Raw genomic sequence first — 19,741 nt, 5'->3', positions numbered from 1 at the left:
TTGAGGAAACGTAAGTAAACTCTGTGACAAAGACGCAATATAGACTATAAATAGCATATCATATCAAAAAGTGTTTGCAAACAAAAATTACGAAACTTTAGTCACGCCCTGTGGTCGCTTTAAAGATAAAAGGAACACAAAAACCCATTTGAAAGCCAAATAGTAATGAGCAACATTAAGCAGAGATGAACTGTAGCAATACTGAATGTCAAATGGGGCATACGCCACCTGTTTTAACTGATTATATAGCCTTACGGTTATGTTGTAGGCAAAAAGTTCAAAACATGGTACTGGTGGTTCTTTGATGTTTTGGTAATGGTTTTCGGACCAGTCATTCAGGTTAAAATGAACATTAACCAGGATGCTTGCTTTACATTCTCGGTGACCAAGTGATGCCTCTTTTCTATATCCTCATGTTCTGTGGGCCATATTCACAGGATGCCTTCTCCGCACGATAGCAATGGAGATACTATCGACGACAGTGCTGCAAAAGCAGAGTTACTAAACACTGCCTTCCGAAATGCCTTCACAAAAGAAGACGAAGTAAATATTCCAGAATTCAAATCGAGAACAACAGCCAACATGAGTAATGTAGAAGTAAATATCCTCGGAGTTGTGGAGCAAATTAAATCACTTAATAAAAGCAAGTCTTCTGGTCCAGACTGTATACCAATTAGGTTCCTTCCGGAATATGCTGATGCATTAGCTCCATACTTAACAATCATATACAACCGTTCGCTCGACGAAAGATCCGTACCCAAAGACTGGAAAGTTGCACAGGTCACACCAATATTCAAGAAAGGCAATAGGAGTAATCTACTAAATTACAGGCCCATATCGTTAACGTCGATATGCAGCAGGGTTTTAGAACATATATTGTATTCGAACATTATGAATTACCTCGAAGAAAACGGTCTATTGACACACAGTCAAAAAAATGGTTCAAATGGCTCTGAGCACTATGGGACTCAACTGCTGTGGTCATCAGTCCCCTAGAACTTAGAACTACTTAAACCTAACTAACCTAAGGACATCACACACATCCATGCCCGAGGCAGGATTCGAACCTGCGACCGTAGCAGTCGCACGGTCCCGGACTGCGCGCCAAGAACCGCGAGACCACCGCGGCCGGCGACACACAGTCAACATGGGTTTGGAAAACATCATTCCTGTGAAACATAAATATCTCTTTATTCACATGAAGTGTTGAGTGCTATTGACAAGGGATTTCAGATCGATTCCGTATTTCTGTATTTCCGGAAGGCTTTTGACACTGTACCACACAAGCGGCACGTAGTGAAATTGCGTGCTTGTGGAATATCGTCTCACTTATGTGACTGGATCTGTCATTTCCTGTCAGAGAGGTCACAGTTCGTAGTAATTGACGGAAAGTCATCGACTAAAACAGAAGTGATTTCTGGCGTTCCCCAAGGTAGTGTTATAGGCCCTTTACTGTTCCTTATGTATATAAACGATTCGGGAGACAATCTGACCAGCCGTCTTCGGTTGTTTGCAAATGACGCTGTCGTTTATCGACTAATGAAGTCATCAAAGGAGCAAAACAAACTGCAAAACGATTTAGAAAAGATATGTGAATGGTGCGAAAAGGGGCAGTTGACCCTAAATAACGAAAAGTGTGAGGTAATCCACATGAGTGCTAAAAGGAACTTCGGTTACACGATAAATCAGTCTAATCTAAAAGCCCTAAATTCAACTAAATACCTAGGTATTACAATTACGAACAACTAAAAATTGGAAGAAACACATAGAAAAGGTTGTGGGGAAGGGTAACCAGAGACTGCATTGGCGGGACACTAAGAAAATATAACAGACCTACTAAGGAGACTGCCTACACTACGCTTGTCCGTCCTCTTTTAGAATATTGCTGCGTGGTGTGAGATCCTTACCAGACAGGACTAACGGAGTATATCGAAAAAATTCAAAGAAAGGCAGCACGTTTTGTATTATCGCGAAATATGGGAGAGAGTGTCACAGAAATGATACAGGATTTGGGCTGAACATCGTCAAAAGAAAGGCGTTTTATGTTGCGACGGAATCTTCTAACGAAATTCCAATCATCAACTTTCTCCTCCGAATGCGAAAATATTTTGTTGACAGCGACCTACATAGGGAGGAACGATCACCTCGATAAAGTAAGGGAAATCAGAGCTCGTACGGAAAGATATAGGTGTTCATTCTTTCCGCGCGCTATACGAGATTGGAATAATAGAGAATTGGGAAGGTGGTTCGATGAACCCTCTGCCAGGAACTTAAATGTGATTTGCGGAGTATCCCTGTAGATGTAGATTGCGCTCATACTTTCTCGGTTAGACGGACACTCAGACACGTCGTCTGCTACACTAAATCACCCAGTCGTAATTGCAAAAAATACCGGAGCTGTATAACTCAGCGTATCAAATAGTGCAGTTAAGAGGGGGGGGGGGGGGGGGGGGGGTAGGACGCCAAACGGCCCGACTTGGAGCAGGAGAGTCACCACAGGACATTTTAATTTCTACTGTCTATACTTTTACAAATAAATTCATAAAACTTTGCCACCATGACCAGGAAGGATTGCGGACTAACACGCATCACAGTGGAAGTTCAAAAACGTAGCAAAATACCTTTTTTTGCATGTGAAATTTCATCATTTTTTTCACTTATTACTGGATGCATTTGTTGCTATAGGTACACTTTTCTTCCTAAGTAAGAGAGATTCTTCGATGAATTTTTCATAGCACACAAACAGTAGTTACAGATATATGAAACTCTAGTATTTTCCAATTCTATTAAAAAACTGTGGAAAAATTGAGATAATTAACTCTAAAACTTGAATTTTTTTCTAAACATGAAGTTTAAATTGTAACAGTTCATTCATTTTTTCATAAATTAAATAACTTCTAGAGTTTCATACACCTGTAACTATGGTTTGTACGCTGTGCAAAAGTCATCGAAGAATCTCCCTTACTGAGGAAGAAAAGTGTACCTATAGCAACAAATGCAGCCAGTAGTAAGTGTAAAAATGATGAAATTTCACACGTAAAAAAAATGTGTTTTGTTACGTTTTTGAGCTTCCACTGCTATGAGTATGTATCCTGAATCCTTCCTGGTCATGCTATTAAAGTTTTATGAATTTATTTGTACAAGTATAGACAGTGTAAATTAAAATGTCCTGTGGTGCCTCTCCTGCTCCAAGTCGGCCCGTATCACGTCCTACCCCCCTTAATATTCTCGCAGTCACACCTCTATGGCAGGGTCGACCACGGCGTGCCAAACTGTAGTCTAGGACCGTGCGCGGAGCCCGTGCTCGCCGAGGCTCGCACTGTCTTGCCTTTGCTCGGTACTTCTCAGAAGAACACAGTACAGTGCGACACTTCATTTATAATTGCCATTTGGTGTTTTTCGTTTCGCACAACTTTCTTCAGTTCGGTAGAATCGTGGTCTCAGCGCTGTATATCTGTCACTGTTCGCTCGTATATCTGCCTGCTTAGCTGAGTGGCAACGTGTTTGCGTACCATGCAGCGGGCTCATGCTCGATTTTCTGCCGGGTTGGGAATTTTCTCCGCTGTCGTCAATCGTTTCATCACCACCGACGCGCAAGTAGCCCAGTGTGGCGTCGAATTAAATAAGACTTGCATCTGACGTGCGAACTTCCCCGGGTGAGGCCTCCTGGACATCAGTACCAACGATCATTTCCTTTTTTTTTTTTGCTCATGGTATGAAGGATGTTCAAAGATCCAGTGGCTGTTTGCACCAAAAGAAACATTCTAGTCATCTGTCATCACAATCGTTTAAAAAGAATGGGAATGACAGGAGAGAAGGATAAAAACCCTGGATATGTATTATGTGATATACATCTGCAAATTTGCTGTGGAACAACGTTAGAGCACCATGCAGAAAGAATTTAAACATTTAGTTCACAATGATAGAGCAATGGACGATGAAAGAGCAAGAATGTGAATCCCCATAAATGATGCACCCAGCATCTCATTAATTCCCATCCACATTTCAGTGGTTGTCAGTTTGATAGCTGAATCAATCTCGGATCATTGAAGCTGCATTTTTGTGTGTCTGAAATTAGAGAGGAGAAGCCCAACAATGAATAATCACCCTACACGTCGGATTTATACTTTGTACAGTAAGTAACACTATCATACGCCAATTTTTGTAAACAAAGCATTATAGATTGTGTCAAATTTCGATAAACATTTTTGAAGCTACTTTCCTGCTTCTTCATTTCTGATAAGTATTAGTTACATTTTACATTTAAGACTAGTTATTTCGTTGATGAACAACTAGATTTTCACATTTCTTTCTGATTCCTTATGTTTTATTTAAAAAATTAAATTTACTGCGGTTAATAGTTTTTGTATATTAATAACATACGATGTGCAAATACTTCTTTGCTGTATTTCCTAGCTCTTTTATTATTGTATTGGAGATGTGATAGGTACAAGAATATGAAAAATAAGTCCTTAACATTAAGTTTGCAAGCATATTGTCCATAACCTTGTTAATACTGTAGAAATATGGACATAGTGTACAAGAATGAACTCGATCATTTGTTTGAGATATTAAAAGTAATATACCTGGAAAAATGTTGAATAATAATAACTATTAAACCTTTGGAGTGTAAAAGATTTGATCTGCCTCTCAGAATTTAATTTTTGGAATGTAGCACTTCTTCAAGCCCACTAATGGCAATTTTAGTATAGCAGCTCCCCCCTTGCAAAAATCTTTTACTTCTCTGGGGAAGATACACACTGACAAATCTGTGGCCTCTACCTACTCCATGTTTTAAAATCTGTCGTCTTGTAATAACATAAAATCTGGGAAGCACACTCTGCCGCCACTTTTGTTGGCACTCCCTCTCTACTGTTCTACCGGCTGTTAATCAAATCAATAATAATAAAAGCAAGCTGTTGTGCACATCTTTAAACGCATTTCTGTTGTCGATTGCTACCTTTACACCACGGTGCAAGTGGACCTGTCTCTTTGAACTTGAGTGCTGCGGTACATTATTATACTGTCAAGACTAGTTCATACTAGGGCTACAACTTGTCATGTCCTGACATTGGTAGGAGAGGGAAAAAGGGGTTATTGGTCAGTCTGCGCTCCCGAGCGGTACAGAGCAGAAGGCAGAAGGACAATTCACAGTGAAGGCAGTTGATTGTTTTCTTGTATCTGAGCCAACACTGGTATAGGCATTTACTAGAAATGTAGGTGGTGAGACTCGGTAGGGAACTCGTTGTGGAGACTCTCGGACAGACAGGGTTTTGAAATAGTTGTTTATTCCAGACGGGACTACCTAATACACTGGAGGCTAGTTCTAGGGTTAGAAAAAGCACGAATAACACTGTTACAAAAGAAACCAGTGCAGAAGTCCCAGGATTGGATGCTAACCACAGTAGCAAACACTAGCAGTGTGGTGTCACCGCCAGACACCACACTTCCTAGGTGGTAGCCTTTAAATCGGCCGCGGTCCGCTAGTATACGTCGGACCCGCGTGTCGCCACTGTCAGTGATGGCAGACCGAGCGCCGCCACACGGCAGGTCTAGAGAGACTTCCTAGCACTCGCCCCAGTCGTACAGCCGACTTTGCTAGCGATGCTACACTGATAAATACGCACTCATTTGCCGAGACGATAGTTAGCATAGCCTTCTGCTACGTCATTTGCTACGACCTAGCAAGGCGCCATTACCAGTTAATATTGAAATTATACTTTTGTATCGTCAAGAGCGATGTACACCGATTATGGATTAAAGTTAAGTATTCCAGCAACAGCGTACCTTATTGGCTATATTAATTACATTTAACTGTTCCAGACCTCACGCCAGTCTGCGTGTAATTAAACGCGTGCATTTCGGCCTCCTCTAGCAACACGGTGTTGGCTCTTCTGCCAACACAGCAAGCAGCGTATTAAGGCAACAACTTAGTTGCAAAACAAAACATACTGAATGTGACCGTGTTCACTGAGGCACTCCAAGTGAGAGAGCAGATTTACGTGGAGCTGGACCGAGGCTGGAGTCGACGGTCGCGGATTCGGCGCCCAGATCGTCTGACAGAACTCCGCCAAAATGCGGAATCTAGGTGTTTTAAAGAGTCGCGTGGGGGCACTGTTTTTCCCACTTAAAGTCACCCAACCAATCCCGCAGGTCTCTTGCAGGCGCCTGCCAATCACGGTTTAGTTAGGTCCCCTCTACTGCTCCTAAGGCGGGGATTTTAATGCAGTTGCACTAACCAAGTCCGTATTTGGTATCAACATTGTTCAGCTGAAAGCTAAACGTAACTGCTCTGCCAAATAAGGCTTGCAACATTATTGTTATACGTCATTTAGCCCCACCCCTCACACTCCCCGGAGTAGGGACTGCTAGGTCAACAGGTTTTTGGCGTTTTCGCTCTCTTTCTAACGCTTGTGAACCTACTGAAGTTGCTGTTCCCAGGGCTGGTCTCAAGCTGGCTTTATACGCTGGTACGTGCCTGTTGGTTACAAATTTCTACGGTGACAACCTCCTACAGCGTCTAGACGACATCTGAAGTTACATGTTAATTCCTTGAAGAGTAACTAGGGCCCTGGGCGTCTGGGGGCGTCTGCACATGCGCAAGGCTCTCCCCTTACGGTTTACTTCATGTAACAATATCTCTCCTAGTTTCGTCTGCCCTCAGCATCGTCTCTGCTTCCACGCCTTGGAGCGCCTGTCCTCCTTTCTCACAGCTTCAAGATAACACCACAGTAGCAGGGAATAATCAATATATTACAAACTGACGCTGTATCTGTCTAATAATACACAAATATTAGATATTTCCACTGGTTACTTACGTTTTGTCCTCTGTGATGGGAATAACTGAGACGTAACCCACGATTATAGTGAAACCCCTCCACACGCGCACCATCATGATGTCGTGGTCCTTTGTGTCAGGAGTGGGCGGCACGTAGCTTTTCGCCGCCCTGACGATCCGTATCTGGATGTTGTACTTTGTGAACAGCCTGTCCGTCGTGTAGTCCACGTCACCAGCGAATGTCACGCCTGTGGAGGCAGAGAGCGGCTGGTTGCTTCAAAAAATAAAATGTGAGGTCAAAGTGGATAGTTACTTGGCTCACAAGTAGTGTTAATCTGCATACTGGATGTTTTACTATTACAGGAATCGATGAAAAGGGGCTAGTAATGAACAATGAAACACCAAATAATCCTGATAAACGTAGGTTTGGAAAAAAATGCTTTCCCCGATATGACGTATTACGATTGAGTGGCCAGCCGCTGTGGCCGAGCGGTTCTAGGCGCTTCAGTCCGGAACCGCGCTGCTGCTACGATCGCAGGTTCGAATCCTGCCTCGGGCGTGGATGTGTGTGATGCCCTTAGGTTAGTTAGGTTTAAGTAGTTCTAAGTTCTAGGGGACTGATGACCTCAGATGTTAAGTTCCATAGTGCTTAGAGCCATTTGAACCATTTTATGACGGAGTACATGAACACATTATAACAGAATCCCCTAGAATCCAAGCTTCAAATATTCGCTCGAGGAAAAACATTACTGTAAGTGTCCGACATGTCCACCATAAATGTGAAGGCAGGCTTCAGCGTGTCCCCGCATCGATGCCCATAACACGTTCAAAAATACCATGCCTGTTCCAAACGCATTTACAACCATCCTCAGTGATTTCCCAGAGTTCGCCAGCACTAACAACAGGGCTGGAATACGTCAATGTTTTTAAATATCCCAGCAGAAAAAAAGTCAACGGTTTGAATTAGGAGGGACCTGGAAGACTATGGCATAGGCGAACCACGAACGATATACCGGGTGATCAAAAAAATGGTTCAAATGGTTCTGAGCACTATGGGACTTAACATCTATGGTCATCAGTCCCCTAGAACTTAGAACTACTTAAACCTAACTAACCTAAGGACATCACACAACACCCAGTCATTACGAGGCAGAGAAAATCCATGACCCCGCCGCGAATCGAACCCGGGAACCCGGGCGTGGGAAGCGAGAACGCTACCGCACGACCACGAGCTGCGGACACCAAGGGTGGGATTTGAACCTGGGTCACATGCAATACACGCAGGAAGCGATTACTAGGGTAGCGGTGTACGCATGGCAGGCAGGTGTGATTTTTCTAGGTCCGCTTGCCGGCCGCGGTGGCCGAGCGGTTCTAGGCGCTTCAGTATGGAACAACGCGGCTGCTACGGTCGCAGGTTCGAATCCTGCCTCGGGCGTGGATGTGTGTGATGTCCTTAAATTAGTTAGGTTTAAGTAATTCCAAGTCTAGGGGACTGATGACCTCAGGTGTTAAATCCCATAGTGCTTAGAGCCATTACTAGGTCCGCTTGTCTGCCAAAACAGAAGATACATCAACCACATTATTGTCAGAGAATGCTTACGCTCGCAGATCGGAAACTGAAAAGATCAGTGTGACACTAATAAACTGGAGGAGTATGAATTGTAAGGGTCCTTATTTAGTAGTGCTTATTAAAGGTAACATGGGTAAATAGTATTAGGGAGAGAAAGGTGGTTGAAACTGGATGTAAAGAGCAATGAAATCCTAATTTCTGACTAGAATATATGTCATAAGAATATATTACACAACTAAGCTGACAGTGTACTTATTGAATATGTTGTTGTTGTTGTTGTTGTTGTGGTCTTCAGTCCAGAGACTGGTTTGATACAGCTTTCCATGCTACTTTATCCTGTGCAAGCTTCTTCATCTCTCAGTACCTACTGCAACCTACATCCTTCTGAATCTGCTTAGTGTATTCATCTCTTGGTCTCCCTCTACGATTTTTACCCTCCACGCTCCCGTCCACTACTAAATTGGTGATCCTTGATGCCTCAGAACATGTCCTACCAACCAATCCCTTCTTCTAGTCTAGTTGTGCCACAAACTCCTCTTCTCCCCAATTCTATTCAATACCTCCTCATTAGTTGTGTGATCTACCCGTCTAATCTTCAACATTCTTCTGTAGGACCACATTTCGAAAGCTTCTATTAACTTCTTGTCCAAACGTATTGAGTAAAGCATTCAATAATATCTGGGCAGACTATCACTGGTTCCAAATGTGTATAAATATGGGTGAATCTAAGCATCATAGGTGGGAAAAATGGCAATCGGATGCTATTACACAACGCATGTGTCAGGAGCTGTAGTGGTAGAGGGCTTCAGAGAGAACTTGCAGATTTTCGTCAGTTAATTCCCTTACCATGGTTCTGTAATACAGGGTTGACTTGCCACGTATAGAATAGGAGAGTAATGAGATCAATAGTTAGAGAACTAGGTCGTGAAGGTAATGTTTTAGACACCCTAGCGACAAACAATTCTGAACTTTACGCATCATTTATGGTCGTGGAGCTTGTCAGTGGTCCAAAGGTGGTCATAACATCTATGAAAGAGATGTGTCGTTAGCTAACTAACGGGCGCAAGGGAACGGTTCACCAAGAAGAATGGAAGGCGCGAGGAACGAACTCTACGGGACGGCCTGTCATAGTTCACTTCGGTCGCGGCTTTCTCCTTATAGTTCCCGGGAACGGGAAACGGTCGGCCTCGTTTTCGCAACGGCGCGTCGGCCAGTCTCATTCCATCCTCGGTCCCGTACCCGTCTATCTCGGTCTCGGACTCGCTCGGCCAGATTCGTCCTTCTTCGCGTGGCCACTCGTCGCAGTTCCACTTTCTTTTGCTAACTATGCCTATCAGTAGTTAGTGCCTTCAGTAGTTAGAATCTTTTATGTAGCTGGCAGTATTGGCGCTTGCTGTATTGCAGTAGTTCGAGTAACGAAGATTTTTGTGGGGTAAGTGATACATGAAAGGTTTAGGTTATGGTTAGTCAGGGCCATTCTTTTTGTATGCATTATTGAAAGTCAGACTGCGTTGTGCTAAAAATATTGTGTGTCACTTAAGTGATAATCAGAATACGTAAAGAGAGAACTGTCTGAGTACGTTCAGTTTTGCTCAGCTGTTTGAAAATCAAATAATGTAAGAGTTTTTCCAGCACTGTCATTCTTTACATACAAAGGGGAAGTTCAAGCTTTCGTCACAGATTCGAGAAAAGCCAAAACCTAGCTGAGAAAAGCATTACATCGATCTAAATTATCTTTTCAGTCTCTCACGATCATACCGGCACCGAAACGAAAGATCGCAGAGAGAAGGTCGAAATACTGAATTCGGTCTTTCGAAATTGTTTCGCTGCGGAAGGTCGTAATAAGGTCATCCCTTCAATCATCTAAATGGCAATTGTTGAGGTAAGTGATTGCGGAATACAAAAGCAACTATAAGCGGTTAGTATTGGAAAGGTATCAGGACGAGATGAGATGCTTGAAAGATTCTACGAAGATTATGCGAAACAAATGTTTTATGCTCACGTATTGTGAGGCCTTTGGAGAATAAAAATGTGCTGTATAAATTTCGACAAGGATTCCGCAGAGACCTTACGAAACTCAACTCACATTGTTTCTCCATGAGATCCCTAGCGCTGTAAACGCCGCCGCCGCTTGCGTTGATGCCGCGTTCCTTGACTTCATTAAGGCACCTCACACCGGCTGCAATGCCGTTTAATTTAAAAAATACTAGTCTGCCGATTTGCGGCTGATTTTCGGCTTCCTTGAAGACAGAACTCAACACGTCGCTCTTAACGGAACAAAATCGACAGATGTAAACGTAATTTTCGGAGTATCCCAAAGAAGTGTGATAGGACCTTTACTGTTAACAACACAAATATACCTGAACGTAAATAAATGTGACATATTCGACATACATAGAAAGAGAAACCGGCTACTGTACAATCAAACTCTCTCTTTCCAAGCATTTATCCCGAATTGCGGGGTCTGCTGGTTAAGCGGATGTGGCTTGTTTATTTTAAGGGATGCCCGGATGCCATTGCTGTCACCACCCCATACCACCCTGGAAGGAATTAGTGTACCCCAACTGTCTGCGAAATCGATGGAATAGTGCGAATGTGTTCAGGTGTCTCAGAGCCGTGTAACTGAGGCTGAACGTAGGGACCGGTCCAATATTCACCTAGCTGCATGTGGAAAACCGCCTAAAACCACATCCAAGCTAGCTGGCACACCGGCCCTCGTCCCAGGCGGATTCGATCTGGGGCCGGCACGCCTACCCGAGTCCAGGAAGCAATGCGTTAGCGCTCTCGGCTACCCTGGCGGGTACTGCACAACTACACTATTGACAACAAATTGGTGGAAACAGTATCTACCGTAAAATATCTAGGTATAACTATCCAGAGCGATCTTAAGAGGGATGACCACATAAAACAAATGGTAGGAAAAGCAGATGCCATACAGAATGGTTCAAATGGATCTGAGTACTATGGGACTTAGCATCTGAGGTCATCAGTCCGCTAGAACTTAGAACTACACACCTGAACTACACACACATCCATGCCCGAGGCAGGATTCGAACCTGCGACCGTAACAATCACGCGGTTCCAGACTGTAGCGCCTAGAACCGCTCGGCCACACGGGCCGGCTAGATGCCAGACAGATTCATAGGAAGAATCTTAAGGAAACTTAACCCATTCACGGATGAAGTGGCTTACAAGGCGTTTGTTCGACCGATTCTTGGGTATTGTCCATAAATCTGGGATCCTTACGAGGTAGTGTGATAGAAGAGATAGAGAAGAGCCAAAGAAGAGCGGCGCGTTTCGTCACAGGATCGTTTAGCCGCTGCGAGGGCGTTGCAGAGATGCTCAACAATCTGCAGTGGCAGACGTTACAAGAGAGGTCTTCTGCATCACAAAGTGGTTTACTACTGAAATTTCTAGTGAACACTTTGCAGGAAGAGTCAGGCAACGTTTTACTGTACCCCACAAACAACTCGCGAAATGACGACTGCGAGAAATATAGAGAAATTAGAGTTCATACAGAGGCTGACCGACAGTAATTCTTCCCATTCGCGAGTGGAACAGGAAAGTGGGGGATCAGTTAGCGGTGCCAGAAGTACCCTCCGCCACAAACCATTAGGTTGTGGCGTATGATAGATACGCAGATTTGCTGTGGTTGTTTGGAAAAACCTCCAGCATCTCCTGTGTTCCAGGCTCTAATGGATTTATGGAACAAGTGACTAATAGTCTTGATTTCAAATGCTCAAACATTCTTTTTCTCACATTTATTCAGGTTCCACCAACAGATTATAATATCGCACTGGCGTCTCTTCTTGTCACCAGTGCAAAAGCGAAGCTGTCGGTAAAAATACGTGCTTTGTGCCGTGTTGTCAACCTCTTTACATGAAAACCGGAGACATTGTCGGGAATTGTCAACATTCTGATTTGAGTACCGTGGTGGTGAAGTTAGGTGATTTTCAATCTGCTTATTTCGTTTATGACTGGCGCCACGATGTCAGGAAGTGACCTTAAGGAATTGGTTGCTAGAATATAAGGCGAGAATTATGCCTACAAAGTTCTCCATTGGCATTCGTATTCGAGGCTTGTGAGAGTTCATATTTTGATTTTTTAACGAGGTTCAGCTAAATGAGATGAATGAACAAAAACTGAGAGCATGTTAAGTAAAAGTGAGAGGTCTTTATTCCTTTTTGCCAGAGAGAATGAAACTGTCCAGATTGTAATCATCAAATTCAAAACTTGGAAAGAGAAGGTGGTGGTGGTGGTTAGTGTTTAACGTCCCGTCGACAACGAGGTCATTAGAGACGGAGCGCAAGCTCTGGTTAGGGAAGGATTGGGAAGGAAATCGGCCGCGCCCTTTCAAAGGAACCATCCCGGCATTTGCCTGAAACGATTTAGGGAAATCACGGAAAACCTAAATCAGGATGGGCGGAGACGGGATTGAACCGTCGTCCTCCCGAATGCGAGTCCAGTGTGCTAACCACTGCGCCACCTCGCTCGGTGGAAAGAGAAGGCCTTACATCTGTAAGACGTGTATATTTATATTGTCTATTGTCAAACTACAATTTATGAAAGATGTTTATATTTTATTAATAGGACTAAATAGCAATAATTAATATTTGTAATTTTGGAAATAATTGTGGTAACAGAGAATGTCTGCACCAAAGTATTGTTGGCGGGAGAGACCACACAATGATATAATTTTAAAAAGGGCGGGAGAGACCACGTATGGATACATTTTAAGAAAAGAGCGGGATAGACCGCGCATTGATACATTTTGTAATGGTAACAGGGAATGTCTGCAGTAGAAAGCATTGTTGGCGGGAGAGACCGCACTTTTAGAGTTCGTAGGAAGTCAGTAGCAAGCGAGATGTGAAGTGAGTCGGTAGCAGGTCTGAAGCGAGAGGTTGAGAGGAGCGGTGTGCCTGCCAACCACCAGCTATGACTTACAAGAGATTATAAACGGATGTACAGAGACATCAACTAACTATTATCATAAGAGGAACTAATACTATCGCTTTTTTTATTTTTTTTTAGAAACTCAAGACTACTGAAGGTATGTTTGCGCAATGCTAGTTGTAAGATTATTGTAAAAAGTAAGTCCCATTTGAACGTTTGTAAAATCATTTCATTACCAACAGTAAATATCTGAAGAATCGTTTTCAGAATATAATTAATTTTTGCCAGCAATAATGCATTACTAATTATAATCCCTCCCAAAAACCATAAACGTAAAGCTTTGCAAAAATTTTATTGTTGTCAAGAAAATGTTTAACTATGAATTACGTAACTTCAGTCAAATTAATTAAAGAATAACGTCAGCTTTGCTATTAAAGAATAACGTCAGCTTTGGTAATAAATGCAACCACTTATTACGACAGTCCACCAGCAGCTAAAAGAGTACAGCAAAACAGAGTAAGTGCATTCATGTCGCAGTTCGATGTAGCAGTCAGATGGCGATCCAGTAACAGTAAAAAAGGTAAGGAACAGTTTTGGGTTATTGCAGGTAACGACTGAGGGCCACGACGACGACACATTCTATGTTTCGTCGAAATAATCAGCAAATCACTTTTAATAAACAGCATTTAAATTTGTATGCGAAGATTGCAGTTATTATTATTGAGAAAGAGAATTAATTTCAAAGGGAAGATTTCATTTGTTATTATTGAGCAAGAGATAGAAATCGTAAGGGAAGGTTTCATAGGTTATTGTAGAAGGGAAGGTTGCATAACAAAAGAGATATAGAGGAGACGGGAAGGTTTCACATCTAAGCCCTGAGTGCAGTATTATCGGATGACGGTACTTATTGAAGACGTTCACTCAAGCAGAGAGGATTGGGGATTGGAAGCTTCACCTGGACACAATAAGCGAAATGCTCTCCTCCTTTCACTCAGTGGACCATTTTTAAAAATTTTTTTACACTAAAAGTACTAATCAATATTTACAAGACATAAGTAACCTACAACTCCGCATGGTCCCAAAGGAATTTACTATTTTTACTAAAGGAAACTACGATTCACAGATATGATAAATTTTGATCAGGTGTGACGACAACATCTAACAGGTTCTAATGAGACGAATGAAGAGCCGGTGGGGGGGTGGGGGTGGGTAGTGGGGGGATTAATACATGGCCACGGTATATACAATGGCGTGCCTCCTCGGTTAACTGGAGGAATGATGTACATGCTAAACCTCTGCAAGGAGCTGGAACGATTTTCGGTTGTTTCTTCTACACCATCAGAATAACATGTCAATATGAAGCCAACACAGATCATACGAATCACTGTTGACAAGGAGATACTTAATGACGGGTTCGGTATCCATCCTCCATTTACAACTACTGATAAAAGTCTGTTCATCAGCAGTGGAATCGTGGGAGGTGCTGAAATAAACCGCGACCTAAAGCAAGAAAAACGTGTTGAAGGAATTACAAAAGTAACTCGTCTGGGACTATAACTTACAAAAGAAATGACAGGGTGCCAAATTTGGCGACAATCGCTAACTTGGTTAAAATGCATAACAATCGTGTTAATGTTGCAGTTGCATTTAAATTGTTTCATATTTTGTACAATTTATAAATGGAAAGAACTATTAATGTTCTGGCGTAACCACTAACGCCGAAACGAAGTGCGGAACGCAAGAGCAGAGATGGCGGTGAGCAAACGCTAGCCAATGGTGCGCGGAATCTTACCACGCCGCGCCAGGAGCGACATCTGGAAGAAGTAAATACAAACGGCGCTCCTGCTAGCCTAGGCCGTTCAGATCGACACAGGATCGCGGACGTTATTTATCAGTGACGTGTGTCATCTTGCCTGAACAGTTCACATATCAAGGACTCTATATTATATTGCTTGTCACCCCTCGTTTGCGACTACTATTTTGCGCAGGGTAGCCGCGCGGTCGCCTTGTCACGGTTCGCGCGGCTCTCTCCGACGTAGGTTCGAGTCCTCCCTCGGATATGGATGTATGTTGTACTTACAAGGGGAAGGCCTCAGACACGGCCAACCGATTCAGCTCAAATTTGGCAGGTCGCTTGTGCACAACCTAAAACGAAGGACTGCAAGATATTTTGGGTCAACACCCCCGCAATTTTGAGAAAATCACCCCTAAAGGTTATGACGAGCAATCGAATCAAAATTGGAGGGATCGATAGATAATTGTAAATAGAGCATTTTTCATCATCAGGTCTGCAAACGCAAAATTTTTGCAGAATTCGAGGAAAGAAACTTTTACAACTGCCGCTTCTGTACCCACACGGTAAACGCCTTTCGCCGATGGCGCAATGGTCAAGGTAATTGGCTGTGAATAGGAAAACCCGGGTTCGACTCTCGAAGAAAAGTAGCGGATGTTATTCTTTTCGTTTGTATTTTTCCATATCTCAATTGATAGGGATAGAAGGGTTAATAAGGTAAGTAAATCAATAAGGAATGGTAATAATACTCAGCTTATTAGCCCTCCTATCCCTATTAACTGAGATATGGAAAAGTACAAATGAAAAGAACAACATCCGCTAGGTTTCTTCGAAATTCGAACCCGGGTTCTCCAAGTCCCAACCAATTACCTTGGCCGTTGCGCTATCGGTGCTGTCGACGAAAAGCGTTTACCATGTGCGTACAGATGCGGCAGTTGTAAAAGTTTCTTCCCTCGTTTTCTGGAAAAGTATGCATTTTCGGACCCTATACCTGATGATGAAAAATGCTCTATTTACAAGTATCTATCGATCCCGCCAATTTTGAGTCGATTGCTCGTCATAAACTTTAGGGGCGATTTTTTCAAATTTGCGGGGGTGTTGACCCAAAATATCTTAGATTACCGTTTTAGGTTGTACTCAAGCGACCTGCCAAATTTGAGCTGAATCAGTTGGCCGTGTCTGAGGCCTTCCCCTTGTTAGTGCTAAGTTAGTTTAAGCTACATTAATTAGTGTAAGCCTAGGGACCGATGACCTCAGCAGTTTGGTCCCATAGGTGCTTACCACAAAATTCCAATTTTTCGACTACTACTTGTAAATCTCCAAAGTTGAGTATTGTCAATTTGCTTTCTAGAAATAAAACTACTAATGCTATTTGTTTGAATTGCTGTATAGCATTCCGAGAATGCTGCACTCGGTAGGCACCCTATTAGCGACGAGTGGGCAAGACCCCACAATTACCATCGGAAAGCGCACAGTTTACGCGTTATGAGAAACTAGCTAAAACAAGTCCAAAAATTCGCAGTTTTTTACATATTACTCAGGAAGCATAAGCTTTTCGAAGCTGCAAAGCTGGGTTCGCACTACCGTAACTGGTCCTAACAGCGCATCAGAAAATCATAACTACTCCACGTTTTGCGATTTTGCCATCTAATTTGGCCTGTTCAACAGTCAGATTGAAAAACAACTTTCAGAGCAGTGGCTGTCGTGAATATACATATCAGACCAGCGCTAATTACGGTGCACGTACAATGTCAGCGGTTCTTCTACTGACAAGTGCCGCTGTTGGCAATTCGTTACCGTTGGTCGTAACCAGTTAGGTTTTAGTAGAGGGTAGCCAGTGAGAATAGCTGAATCTAACGATTCTTGCGGCGGAAGATGCAAATTAATTATTTTTGTTTCCGAGATGGAGAGCGCGAAATTAATTAATATTGATTTGATTATTATTAATTTTAATGTTGATTATGCCAAATTTCAAAGAACGCAAAATCCCCAAGATTGGCAAAGTTTTATAGAAGTGCGAAATATGGGGCATACTTCAATGCGAGATGCTTTTAATAATTTTCACTGTCTCTACATAAATTCAAGTCGTTTTATTACTATTAGTAGCATTAAAACTGTTGTTTTTTCTAAAGGAGCTATGACCTAAAAAACACTGTACAAAAGAGAGGGCCTAAACACACTGTTCTGAGCTGGTTGAATAAATAAATAAATAAAACCAACAGCACAGCGTAAATCGTTGTGGGTGAAGCTGCCAGCAATCACATTTAACGTCTTGATTATCTGAAGCGTATACTAATGTCTAGATTAGGTTCGAATATGCTAAATTCGTTGCGATTTGGCAAATCCAACGAATTTGAACGCTAGAGTATAACTCTGGTACTCTGTTGATCTGTAGTTTAGTTCAAATGGCTCTGAGCACTGTGGGACTTAACATCTGAGGTCATCTGTCCCCTAGAACTTACAAGGGAACCTCCCCATCGCACCCCCCTCAGATTTAGTTGTAAGTTGGCTCAGTGGATAGGCCTTGATAAACTGAACACAGGTCAATTGAGAAAACAGGAAGAAGTTCTGTGGAACTGTAAAAAAATAAGCAAAATATACAAACTGGGTAGTCCATGGGCCACATACGCAACATCATGGACATAAAGCTCAGGAGCGCCGTGGTCCCGTGGTAGCGTGAGCAGCTGCAGAACGAGAGGTCCTTGGCTCAAAACTTCCCTGGAGTGAAAATTTTACTTTCTTTATTTTTGCATAGTTATTATCTGTCCGTTCGTTCATTGACGTCTCTGTTCACTGTAATCAGTTTAGTGTCTGTGTTTTGCGACAGCATCGCAAAACCATGCGATTAGTAGACGAAAGGACGTGCCTCTCCAATGGGAACCGAAAACATTTGATCGCAAGGTCATAGGTCAACCGATTCCTCCACAGGAAAACAGATCTATTCTATACGACACTGGTGACGGCATGTGCGTCACATGACAGGAATATGTTGTCGACCCACCTAACTTGTACACTTGGCGAATGGGTAAAAAGATTCTTCTACCTTGCCCGATTTAGGTTTTCTTGTGGATGTGATAATCACTCCCAAAAAAGTGATGAAAACATAAGAGTTTGTCACATAAACTAAAAATAAAAAATTAAACTTTTCACTTGATGGAAGATTTGAACCAAGGACCCTTCATTCCGCAGCTGCCTACGTTACCACGAGACCACAGCGGTCCCGCATTCCCAGTCTCCTTAATGTTGCATATCTTCCCATGAACTACTCAGTTTGTATATTTTGCTTATTTTGTCACAGTTCGATACAACTTCTTCCTTCAAATGGTTCAAATGGCTCTGAGCACTATGGGACTCAACTGCTGAGGTCAGTTGTCCCCTAGAACTTAGAACTAGTTAAACCTAACTAACCTAAGGACATCACAAACATCCATGCCCAAGGCAGGATTCGAACCTGCGACCGTAGCGGTCTTGCGGTTCCAGACTGCAGTGCCTTTAACCGCACGGCCACTTCGGCCGGCCAACTTCTTCCTGTTTTCTCAATTGATCTGTGTTCAGTTTTTCAAGGTCTATCCACTGTGCCAACTTATAACTAAATCTGAGGGGGGTGCGATGGGGAGGTTCCCTTGTTAGAACTACTTAAACCTAACTAACCTAAGGACATCACACACATCCATGCCCGAGGCAGGATTCGAACCTGCGGCCGTAGCGATCTGTAGTTTACCCTGAGATCTGCATTCACCATTGCAATCGTCTGCTCATGTATCTTACTTCCGAACTTGCCACAATTTTCGAGTCCTCGGGACCTAATAGCACTATATATCAGCTAACTTTATTTACGAAGCATAGGAAATAACGAACGAGAATTTGATTGACTATCAACCTACGAGTCACAATTTGCCGTATTCACGTCCCTTAATTCAGAGCGCGTCACGCGGACCATTGCCGACGCAAGAGCTGCGGCCAGCGTGAGTGTATTATCACCACAAAGCACTAAAGATGTCATGGCTGCTCACCTTCCCACACCGCATGTCCTGCACAGTGCCGTGCCGATAGAACCCATTCCGTAGCGACGATGCTGCCCGAACAATGCCAAAACTTGTCAAGTTCCCTGATCTGCATGTAAATGGCGAAGGGATAAACGCCGACGTGAGTCTCGAAGCCTCCAAATACTCTACCCTCCGGATGTCCTTCGCTGTTCGCCGTGCGTCGCCACCGCTCCCACGCCTCCATGCCCTTCCGTATTTCCTCCGGCGTGTTGAGACCGCAGTGAACCAAAGCGATGGCAGCGCCCCACGCGGCCAGCCAGCAAACTTGCACCGTGTTCCAGCGATGTGCCGCTCGATGCTTCATTGGGAATTTTGCGCTGATTCCTCTTGCGTAGAGGTACCATCAAATATTGTGCTAATACAAGGTCGTCACACAATACTCTAGAGCAGCATTTTAACTCGAGCTCCTTGTAGAAGCGGAGATGAAGTTAGAATCGAAACCTAACAGCATGTCATAGTGTTTCATGCATCGGTTAATCTTTTGAGGAGACGTGGGATTTTGTTTACCGTGGAAGACAAGACTGTCATCATATACCGTCATTTGTTAATCGAACGTCAGATGCTTCACTGCTGCCTACTGTGATGTCTAATCTTTGGCGTCTACACAAGGCAATATCTCTGCTGCGCACTGCGAGAATATCTTTGGTGCGAAAATGGAAATT

The 19,741-nt window shown here is 43.1% G+C and overlaps 1 protein-coding gene across 1 annotated transcript in view; it reads right to left on the bottom strand.

Moving 5' to 3' along the window:
- The window catches only part of LOC126209856 (collagenase-like), a 48,935-nt gene extending 29,552 nt beyond the window's left edge, over positions 1 to 19,383 (bottom strand). Inside the window, exons 1-2 of the mRNA XM_049938983.1 lie at positions 19,047 to 19,383; positions 6,819 to 7,026 (exon numbers count right to left, since the gene is read on the bottom strand). Coding sequence (XP_049794940.1) covers positions 6,819 to 7,026; positions 19,047 to 19,383 — 545 coding nt within the window. The remainder of the gene's footprint in view (positions 1 to 6,818; positions 7,027 to 19,046) is intronic.
- Positions 19,384 to 19,741: the final 358 nt, after the last annotated feature.

The sequence above is a fragment of the Schistocerca nitens genome, chromosome 10 (genome assembly GCF_023898315.1).
Source record: "Schistocerca nitens isolate TAMUIC-IGC-003100 chromosome 10, iqSchNite1.1, whole genome shotgun sequence".
NCBI classification, from domain to species: Eukaryota; Metazoa; Arthropoda; class Insecta; order Orthoptera; family Acrididae; genus Schistocerca; species Schistocerca nitens.
This window is presented reverse-complemented; position numbering and strand designations above follow the sequence as displayed.